The sequence below is a fragment of the Rhamphochromis longiceps genome, linkage group LG19, assembly GCF_057381845.1.
Source record: "Rhamphochromis longiceps isolate RC_006_pf linkage group LG19, R_longiceps_female_GT1.1, whole genome shotgun sequence".
NCBI classification, from domain to species: Eukaryota; Metazoa; Chordata; class Actinopteri; order Cichliformes; family Cichlidae; genus Rhamphochromis; species Rhamphochromis longiceps.
This window is the reverse complement of record NC_140575.1, coordinates 27,568,748-27,580,198: the sequence shown is the minus strand read 5'-3', so window position 1 is coordinate 27,580,198 and position 11,451 is coordinate 27,568,748. Positions and strand designations below refer to the sequence as shown.

At 41.1% G+C, this 11,451-nt stretch overlaps 1 protein-coding gene across 1 annotated transcript; it reads right to left on the bottom strand.

The window, feature by feature from the left end:
* Nucleotides 1-740: 740 nt before the first annotated feature.
* dlk1 (delta like non-canonical Notch ligand 1) lies at nt 741-11,001 on the bottom strand. The gene is made up of 7 exons (XM_085391782.1): nt 10,865-11,001; nt 10,721-10,735; nt 10,323-10,402; nt 10,048-10,111; nt 9,478-9,608; nt 8,573-8,714; nt 741-2,135 (listed from the first exon to the last, which is right to left on the bottom strand). The coding sequence occupies exons 3-7, from the start codon at nt 10,372-10,374 to the stop codon at nt 1,349-1,351; spliced, it is 1,176 nt and encodes a 391-aa protein (XP_085247908.1). The 5' UTR covers nt 10,375-10,402; nt 10,721-10,735; nt 10,865-11,001; the 3' UTR covers nt 741-1,348.
* Nucleotides 11,002-11,451: the final 450 nt, after the last annotated feature.

Sequence of the window (11,451 nt, the reverse complement as noted above, 5' to 3'; positions counted from 1 at the left end):
GAATTATCTCAGAATAATACAAGTCCTAAATGACTGTAATTGCAACCTCCTGCTAGATAAACCACTTGTACATCATTATGTTTTACTTCTGCATGTCAGAAAATGAAATGTAGATAACCAGCCAATTAGAGAGTTATGATAAACAATAAGGAGGCTGAAGGGGACTTACTGAGAAAGCGACAGAATCTTTAACCTTGAAATCCCAGCAATCCTCATATCAGCAGTGATGCTTTACACACAGTACTATTCACATCAGTCTGCATATTTCCTGTGTAACAGACGTGTATTTTCAATATTTTGACATATATTAGGTTTTCATGGGAATCACGTTTCCTCCATTTAGAGTGGATGGCCATCTCATGCGTGAAGCAAACTAATAACACTGAAACAGGTGTTGCAGTACCAATTTCAGAGCTCATTGATGCATAATAACACTGACAGTAAGACGCACTAGTGGAAAATCTTATAAAAGCTCATGGAACACGAGTTTTAGAACGACCAGGGATTAATCATTGATATAAATAGGTGAAAACGAGTTAGCAAAACAAATAATGTCATTATATCAGACTCGACATCTATACTTACCTTTCAAATTAATGTCTGATATGATGCAGTGGGTAGCAGCTGTGTGGTATATGAAAAAGTAAATTACCTTTTTAGACATCTGAAATACATTTATTACATTAAAAACAACATTTTCTGTAGAGTTCATCCCTGCAGGATTTGCACAGCTGTTTGGGTGGCATGTAACACGATCTATAGCCACGTGTTATTTGCACTGAAAACACTCACAATATGTATTTTTGCATTTATAAAGAATCTGGAAATTCACAACATGCTGTATGAAGGAGGTTTGGGCTACAATAAACGATGACGTCTTATTGGCTTATCTTTGAAATGAGAGATTGCAGCTCTGATGGTGCTCATGAAAGTACAAACTAAAAGTCAGCAGCTCAGTCACTTTGTACCGACTATTATGAATTCAAATATATTTTTCATTTTCTTAATTAACCCCACTTCCTAATTAGATCAACTCATGAGAAAGAAGTAAATAGAAAGAGGCCACGCAATGACATATTTTTAACAACATGCTATGTGAGAGAACATGTTTCACATAATTATACATTTTAATGGTAATTTTGGATTAAAAATACATTTACAAACCAGCGTCATGTATATCCATTTGGTCCAGCAGACTTTACATTCAAACATGTACCGGGATAGCCCACCAGCTCTCGGTTATACACACTTTAAACACAACTGCACGACAGTCATAGCTTTTTAATCGCTGCTATTTTTACATTCAACTTCTTCCAGGGGGAGTGTGGGTGAGGACGAGATGATATTATCAGATGGAGGTGTAGTGCCTCCCAAAGCTGGTGAGTCTAATCTTCTCTGGCAGGATGATGTTTACCGAGTGTTCCGCCTCTTCCTGGCTTGTGCTGCCAGCTTCTCTCAGCAGGTGCTCCCTTTGCTGCCGGACAAGCTGGCTGTACTTGGCATTCGCCAGCCACGTCTCACAGCGGCCAAAAAACACAATGCCTGTAGTGCCCAAGATGACCAGGCAGGTGAGCAGTGCTAGCAAGCTGAAGCAGACAAGCTGACCATGCGTAACGAGGACACCGGACGAGTGAACCGTCTCCTTCAGGGTGATCTTGAGCAGATCTCTCTCAGGTGGTCTCAGCAATTTGTGGAAGGCATGAGCGGGGAGGGAGTAGTGCTGTGGAGTCAGAGCAAACACTCTGTCCACAGGCTTGGCAGCAACCGGCTTGGATCTGTTTCTTGGTCTGTGCAGCAGGGAGCATGTGGGACCTGTAAACCATTTCTGGCAAATGCACCGGAAGGTTCCATCAGGTTGACCGACACAGGTGCCCTCGTTGGCACAGGGCCGCCCGGCGCAGGGAGAGAGGCTGGTGGTGTCATTACAAGTGAAACCAGTGAAGCCGTGTGGACAGACACATGTGAAAGTCAGGCCATGGTTTGTACAGTTGCCACCGTTGAGGCAAGGGTTAGGCTGGCAGCTGTCAATGCCGATCTCACAGAAGTCTCCGGAAAATCCAGGGGGACATAAGCAGGAAGAAAAGGCTGCTGAGCCCTCGGCATCCATACATGTGCCTCCGTTCTGGCAAGGAGAGCTGGAGGACAGGACATAAGAGACATAAAGGAAAACAGAGTGTCCTGTGATTTACATAAATGTAGAGCAGTACAGTGCATGCTTTAGCCTGTGGTTATAAAACAGCAATAAGCAGGGGGAAATTGGTTTAATCATACGTGTCGATTTCAAGGTAGAGATGTTAATGGAAAATTTACAGGAATAATAAAGGAATCAATATTCCTCAACAGGGGAGAAAATTCCTCTAATCTTAAAGCTACAAAAAAATCTCACTGAATTACCAGAAATATGAGTTTTCACAAAGCTGGAATAAACATTTATTGTACATACATGGTTGTCCTTTCATTTAAGGATTTGATGCATTTGATGTTACATAAAATGTAAAAGTTCAAGGAAAGTGTAATTAACAATGAGCAAAATTAGTGTTGTTGTTAAACGCAACAGCTCCTTCCGACAAACATGAAATTCAAAGTAAGGAAAATGCTGTTGCCTGCTGTGTTGCGCTTTATGTGTTAACTACATTTCTAAATAACAATACAGTTCCTTATCAAACATTTCCTTGCTTCCGTCCTGCTCTGTCGTGCACAATTGCACAACAATTGCCTGACCTCAGTTTGTGCAGGATGAAAATGATAGAGTTGATCACAGCATTTCCAGATATGCACATTTCTGTGGATTTAAGACAAATATGGCAGATAAATACCGAGGTAATAAACTAGTAGTCAAGCTAATTACTTTCTAGAGAGTAGGAAAGTTTTATAACTTGTTTTTGAAGAAGTGAGAAATGTATAATACATTACTTTTTTTGAGTAATGACTCTAACACTGTGATGAATATGAACTGCTACTAGCAATTATTTATTTATTAATCTGGGGGTTACACTCATGATTATTTTCTTGTTCTTCAGGAAAATAAAAGGGCAAAGATGAGGCTGTATTGATAAATACCCAATACACCTTTTGAAACTGCTTATTTTGACCAAGCTCCTGTCTTTTTACAAAAACACACAGTTTATTAGACAATTTAGACCAAAAAAAAGCATCAGACCTTCACAAACAAAAGGCTGAAACTGAGACACAACTGCAAAATTACTGAATCAATCGAAGTCAAAACTTGTAATTGCTACTGCACGTAATGCTTATTAATACTGTGATATTGATTTCGGTCATTTCTCTCAGCACTAATGGCTTATTTTGTGCAAATTAAAAATCTGTACGAGTATCATGATGACGCCTCAGCGCTGCATCTGCTAATCTTCTCGCAGCCGTATAAGCAGCAGATCTGATCGATGTAACCATGCTTCACAAAGTGCATGATGAGAACCTGTTATATAAAGTAATCAATATCTGTAGGAGTATTTCATGTAATTACACAAGTCTCTAACACTGTGCCTCAGTGAGTCAAAAGAATAATAGCGCCATCCTTTTTTAGAAGCCTCTGGTGCCTCGCAGAGGAGCTGATTAATGAAACCTCGTGCAGGGTTTCTAATTGAGATGAATTCCCCCAGAATACAAGTCAAGGTTCAGTTGTCTCACTGTTGGGATTAAATGATTATTTTTTTAACCAGAAACAAAGCCAAAAAAATAATCCTGGATATAGCATTATTAACCACTGAGAGAAGTCCAAGCAATGCACTTACAGTGGGGCAAAAAAGTATTTAGTCAGCCACCGATTGTGCAAGTTCCCCCACTTAAAATGATGACAGAGGTCAGTAATTTGCACCAGAGGTACACTTCAACTGTGAGAGACAGAATGTGAAAAAAAAATCCATGAATTCACATGGTAGGATTTGTAAAGAATTTATTCGTAAATCAGGGTGGAAAATAAGTATTTGGTCACCTCAAACATGGAAAATCTCTGGCTCTCACAGACCTGTAACGTCTTCTGTAAGAAGCTTTTCTGTCCCCCACTCGTTACCTGTATGAATGGCACCTGTTTGAACTCATCATCTGTATAAAAGACACCTGTCCACAGCCTCAAACAGTCAGACTCCAAACTCCGCCATGGCCAAGACCAAAGAGCTTTCGAAGGACACCAGGAAAAGTATTGTAGACCTGCACCAGACTGGGAAGAGTGAATCTACAATAGGCAAGCAGCTTGGTGTGAAAAAATCAACTGTGGGAGCAATCATCAGAAAATGGAAGACATACAAGACCACTGATAATCTCCCTCGATCTGGGGCTCCACGCAAGATCTCATCCCGTGGGGTCAAAATGATCATGAGAACGGTGAGCAAAGATCCCAGAACCACACGGGGGGACCTGGTGAATGACCTGCAGAGAGCTGGGACCAAAGTAACAAAGGTCACCATCAGTAACACACTACAACGGCAGGGAATCAAATCCCGCAGTGCCAGACGTGTTCCGCTGCTGAAGCCAGTGCATGTCCAGGCCCGTCTGAAGTTTGCCAGAGAGCACATGGATGATACAGCAGAGGATTGGGAGAATGTCATGTGGTCAGATGAAACCAAAGTAGAACTTTTTGGTATAAACTCAACTCGTCGTGTTTGGAGGAAGAAGAATACTGAGTTGCATCCCAAGAACACCATACCTACTGTGAAGCATGGGGGTGGAAACATCATGCTATGGGGCTGTTTTTCTGCCAAGGGGACAGGACGACTGATCCGTGTTAAGGACAGAATGAATGGGGCCATGTATCGTGAGATTTTGAGCCAAAACCTCCTTCCATCAGTGAGAACTTTGAAGATGAAACGAGGCTGGGTCTTCCAACATGACAATGATCCAAAACACACCGCCCGGGCAACAAAGGAGTGGCTCCGTAAGAAGCATTTGAAAGTCCTGGAGTGGCCTAGCCAGTCTCCAGACCTCAACCCCATAGAAAATCTGTGGCGGGAGTTGAAAGTCCGTGTTGCTCGGCGACAGCCCCAAAACATCACTGCTCTCGAGAAGATCTGCATGGAGGAATGGGCCAAAATACCAGCTACTGTGTGTGCAAACCTGGTAAAGACCTATAGTAAACGTTTGACCTCTGTTATTGCCAACAAAGGTTATGTTACAAAGTATTGAGTTGTATTTTTGTTATTGACCAAATACTTATTTTCCACCCTGATTTACGAATAAATTCTTTACAAATCCTACCATGTGGATTCATGGATTTTTTTTTCACATTCTGTCTCTCACAGTTGAAGTGTACCTCTGGTGCAAATTACTGACCTCTGTCATCATTTTAAGTGGGGGAACTTGCACAATCGGTGGCTGACTAAATACTTTTTTGCCCCACTGTAGCTGTATGACATAAGATGTGGAGATGGATTTGCTGCTGAGGGCAGCACAGTGATGCCTCCCAACCTGCGAGGAGCTTATCCAAGGCTGGATTGGATAAGCGATTAAGAAAATGAATGGATGGGTAATTATTTTTGAAAATAAGAGGAGAGCTGACAATTCTCTATCGATGTTATGTAAGCTATTGAATTTTAGGTGTATTTCAAGTCAACAACAAGGCTGCCTGACAGAGGAAAATACATGCTGTGGTTCAGAGTGTGGAGGGCTGTGTCAGACAACTTTTATATTCATTTGACAGGCAGGAGGAAGATTCCTTCAGGGACCAATTCTGTCTGCAACCCATCTGTGTGCAGGCACGGGATGCAAGGCTGTTTTTGTTGTGATATTATCTCAAATGTCCAGGCAGGGTTTGTGTTTAAAAGCATCACCTACCATTGAACGGATGACCAGATTAATACTCAAATGTTGCTCATAAGCCAGTAAAAGTGGAACGTTTTTAGGAATGTGACTCTAACAGCTTAAGTAGTGGTAAAAGCAAATAGATGTGATTAACCTGAGAAACTTATCTCTAAGTTCAAATATAAGTTCTGTGTTAACATGGCAGGGCTCTTTGCAGCATATTTTCCAATCAGAAGTTGAATCTTATATATTGATAATATTGGATATTACATTAAAAATGACAAAACTCTGATTTTGAGTCGGTTTACAACAGTTACTATTTTTTGCAGGTAATGAGGCCCCCGACAGACATGAGTAGATGCTCTAAAATTTTCCTGGCGATGCTCTCCCGGGGCTTCGGTACAGCCAGCTGTCATGAAAGCAATCGCGGATTTCATCATTATGCAAATGATTTCCAGCCTGTGCATTTTCGTGCACACCTGTTGTTATCCAACTGATTTTGGAGAACCACTGATATCTCTATGATAGAAGCCTGCTTTGTTGCTGTCATCTTTTTGACCCCCACCTCTTCCCCTCTTTGTTGACATTCAACTCCACCTAAATCTAAAAGTCAACTCGCAATCAGCTGGGAGCCACGCGTGAGCTCTGTTGTGCTTGGACTAACACTGAGACAACACACACTCACAGACAGTGAAATAAATCCATTGAAATGAAAGCTCAGACTTAAGAGATTAATGAATCAGATCAGTTGTTTTATTTTAAATTTATGGTGCTGAAGAGCGCACAACAAAGCATCAAAATGTAACTGTCCAAATATTTAGGCCTTTGGAACAATCATATCAACGAGTGATGACCCTTGTGCTACGGTAATATGATATTTCTGAACGATCTGCCAAAGGCCTTGAAATTCATCTTTGATACAGACGGATGTTAAGTGCGCATCAGTTGTGTTCTCCAGCTGCCAAAGGACGAGCGGATTACTGGTCACATTCTGAGTGATGGAGTATCCGAAATGTGACAAGCAATTATGGTGTATTTGATCTTGAAAATTTGACTTTAAAGGATGAAGCCTCTGAAGTGGGATGCAGCTTATGATGCTGCCCTGGTACACACAGTCAGCTACTTTAGGGAGGAGCACAATAAACATAGCTGCAGGACTACAAATTTACTGAAATTCTTTCTTTATACAACCGAGCTGTCTTGGATTTGACATGAAGGGGAATTGTTTGCCCAAAGCCATATTTTGTGTTTGTTTTGGCTAAGTGAGCCTCATCATCTTACACATTGCAGTGTTTTACAATTGCTGGTTGAAAGTAAAGCATGATTCCATCATGCAAAAAAACAACAAAGATCAAATGAGTACAAAGCATGGTATGAATGTGACACTGGGGTATTTGGCTGCAATTTACTTCATGGCTGACCGTGTTAGCGACCAACAGTTTAAAGTTAGTGGAGAAGGACATTTGATACAGAATATGGGCATAGCATCTAGATCTTAAACTTAAGCCAACACAATATGCATTATCTCTACTCTTCAAGAGGGCCAGTTGCTCTGATTGGAAGAAGTGCTCTGATTGCATATAAGTCAAGGACTGACTTTATTCATGGCCCTGAGTAAATACTTTTCTTATGGATTCATAGTGTTAATCAATATTTTCAAGTGTTATTTAGTCCAGCATAAACTTTAAGTTGTACATTATGTTCCCATTTAAAGTGGAACTGATGATAAATCAGTGCAAGCTTTAGTCTGTGGCTCTCTTTTGATTGGCAAGTCATTTAATGTATGAGTGTGCAGTTTGTTCCACCTCTTGCATCACATCTGGTTTAAAAAAAACAAGCTGGCAATAGCCGAAAGCTAAAGGCAAGGCTTCAAAAAGGTTATGATGATCTATTATATACAGCCAGTGTTTGCAAATAAGCCACTTTTTGTCACGGTTCCTGGGTTTTGGACCAGGGCTTTTAAGTTTGGGGATTTTTAGGTTTCTCTATTTTTCCTTTCTGTTTTCCCAGTCATGTCCCCGTGTCTCTCTGGTCCCTCAGTGTTTTGTCTCCGTTGTTGTCTGGTTTCCCTGTTTGTTCTGGCAAGTTAGTCCCGGTCTCTCTGTTTATCACTTCCTGTTTTATCTCGACAGTCCTTCATCTCACCCGCGTCATGTTTTGCATCCCCCGTCTCGTCAGTTAGATTCTATTCAGCTGTGTTCCCCCAGGTGTTTCCACTCACTGCCTCCCTCATGGTGTGTGACTCGTTGTCTGCCTGTGTAGCCTCAAGTCAGTTTATTCCTGCTTAGCTCAGTTTGTGTTTTTTGTTTCTTTTGCCCTTTTGTCAGCGTTAAAATGAAGCTGTGATTTTGAGTTACGACAATCTGCTGAGTCCTGCATCTAGAGCCACACTCTGTTCACTGCAAACCCGTTCCCATGACACTTCTGACAGATATAAAAATACTGGCGGCCGCCGGTGCTTCCCCTCAGGCTCCTACTAGATGCACTTGTGGTACGAATTTGAAAATCCTACGTCGCCTCGTTCTAGAGTTGACATGTTCACCTACCCAGCCAGTGTTGTGATAATAATATCCCATCACCCTTTTACAGCCGAGGAGGTAAAAGGTGTGACTGTTATGTTATGTTTACGATTTGTTGCTCTATTGTATAGTATTGTACATTGTATAGTATAGTCTGAGGGCTGATATACCTACCTACACGCATACTAAATAGCAATAGAGCAATTAGGAAAAAATAACCATAAAATATTTGAGGGAACATAGGGGATAAGACTGAAAATAAGTATTCCCCTGCCTATGAACTCAAAAGTTTTTTGTACCCATTTGTAAGACAAAGTCCTCTCCTCCGGTGGCAGTTTTCTCCAGAGAAGCCAGGGGGGCAGACACACAGGTATCGTCCCTCTCCGGTCTCTATGCAAGTGGCATTAATAGCACAAGGCCTGGATGAACACAAGCGAATATCTGTGGTAAAAAGAGAAAGGAAAAAAAAATACTAATAAGTATGCTGTTTTTAGATCTTGTAGGTTCTCTCTCTCTCCCTGTGTCTCTGTGGCTGATTTTTCCTCTCGTCTTTGTTTCCACTCTCACACTACACTCCCCACCACAGCATCTTGTCACCAAGAACAAAACTGAGAACATAACCAACTGCGTTACACAGGCAAGTGGCTCATATGCTCCAACAGAATAAAAGATGCACTATGCGTGCTGATAAAGAGGTCACACTGAGCTGGAAGCCAGAAAAAAATCTCTCTTCTTCTTCCTTTGTTTCTTCCTTTGTTTCTTCCTTTGCTCCAGGGTCTCCAAGTCCTTTTGTGTGATAATGGCCACTATAGATACTATGATTATAATCAAAATCCTTAAACTAAAATAGGGCATCTAATTAAATGTTAATGTGACTTTAACAATAACATTTTCATCGGGGTATTTTCATAAATTAATAACGCATGCGTTATTCAATGGCACAAGGGAAGGTAGTTTATCATGAGGATGTTGGCAGTTTTATTAGGGGTTTCAGCTTTCCTTGTTGTTGGCAGATTTCCATAGTCAGATTATTTATGCTCCGACTATGCCCTTGGGAAAAATACAGTTAACTATATTATAGAGACCAGCCTGATCTCTCTGGACCCATGTATCTCTAGAGCTCTGTGACTCACCCTGACCTCTTGTATATCAGTATTGGGGGCAGATTGAGATAGGAGTGCCTGGGGAGCCTAATGACACTTACCTTGGTCACAAAGGCTGCCCACCCAGCCCTCCTCACAGATACACTGCCATGCCTTCTCACATGTGCCGTGCAGACAGCCAGGGAAGGGTACACAGTGGTCACAGTTGTCTCCTTGCCACCCTGGTTTGCACCTGAATGAGGTTAAATAAAGGCATTAAATCTGAACTATTAATACACCACCCAATGAGCTTCGCAGTCCTGCTCTTGGTCCGATATTATCTGCATGTTTTTACAATTAAAGTGACATCAAATGCTGCGATTTACGATTGCTGTAATTGGTTAATCTTTCTAAATACCCACAGCAACAGGGTACAGTCATTTTGGCTAAAGAGTAGATTCAGAAGGTTTTGCCAGAAACAAAAACATGAGGAAACCTTTTAAATTATCTGTCGGGATAACAATGCTTTTTACTGTTTAAACAAAGAACAGACTTGGCAGCTGACTTACACATAATGCAAGCGCCAAAAACAGAGATTCACTTGGCTGAATTGTTATTGTATTTCTCCAAAAGCCATTTGCTTCTCCTGAGGTAAAATAGAATCTACACAGAAATCTGAGGTCGTTCAGTACCTGCACTTCCCGGGCTTCTCACAAAAACCCTTTTCTGTGCTGCACCCTGTGCTGCATTCCCAACCTTTGAGAAAGGAAGACATCAGCATGTTGGCATCACAAAATAAAAAACACACACGAAAGATTCACAACAATAAAATATTAAATCCCTGGTCTTCTATTTCCACGCAGGGAGAAAAGGAGTTGGGGTTGTTTCTTTTTTCTTTTTTCATGAACTGACTCAAATCTCTTTGTGTCGCTGTCAGCTGCCTCGGCTGATCGAAATCTAAGATTACCTTTGACGATGTTTGTCACGGAGAGAATTAAGACCACAGCTGTGAGATGCATCGTAATTTCGAGGAAGACCCCTTTTGTCCTGCAAAATACAAAGCAGCTGATATAAAGAGCTCTCGCTTCGTGGAGAAGCGACATCTTCCATCTAGAAAAAGGACACTAGTTAAAAGTTGATTTTTGAAAAAAGAAAACCACGTTAAGATTCGTTCACAATTAAGAGGATCCTACACAAAAAGATCTACATAGCGCTTTTAGATTTTTAGTTTTAAAAATATATCTGTACGAGATTTTTTTTTAAAATACACTGAGCTTGACTTTAAATATAAATATAAATGCATATGCATGTATATATTTGGGGGTGATTTACTGTATTCCTGTTTATTTTTGGAAACTGACGCACCTGAACCGTATGCGTCTTCTCCCAAAGGTATCCATTACGCACGAGCACGCAGAAAATGAGAAAAGACATTCATTTAAACACAATCTTCATCTTTTTTTTTTTTAATAAAAAACAAAAACCTCTGACTTAAATGAACTGCCTTACCTATGTTGCCCAGTCGTTCTGCTCCCAAGTGACTTCGACCATATTTCACAGGTTTGCTTTTTTCTGCTTTCTTTCCTTTAATCCAAGCAACGTACTAATGAAAGTGATACCACAGGTGTACTCGTGGTCTGGCTGCTGAAGGTGGACCTGAAGGTTTTGACGGGACTGCTGCATCGTGAAGCGTCCCAGTGCTGCATGCTCCTCCCACCTTCTGAGGGAGAATGCGTGCACCAATCTGACCCCGTGGGAGAGAAGTGCAATAGTTGTACAGTAGTCACATTAGCTGGCTGGCTGACTTTAGTTTGCAAATGTCTAACTTTATGTCTAACTTTGGGCAAAACAAAGGAAGAAAACAAGAAAGAAAACAAACGAACCTATGTCTACGGATATCTTGTTTGTTTTTCACGCAATAATAAATTATTCAAAGGTGATGGAGACACATGATTCTTGTACACATGATTCTTCATCTTTATTTTTGGAAATTGGACACACCTGAAGTATATACGTCTTCTCTCAAAGGTATCCATTACGCACGAGCCCCACAGACAGGGAGAAACAGTTAAGGCTTAGGTACATAACTAGGCCGT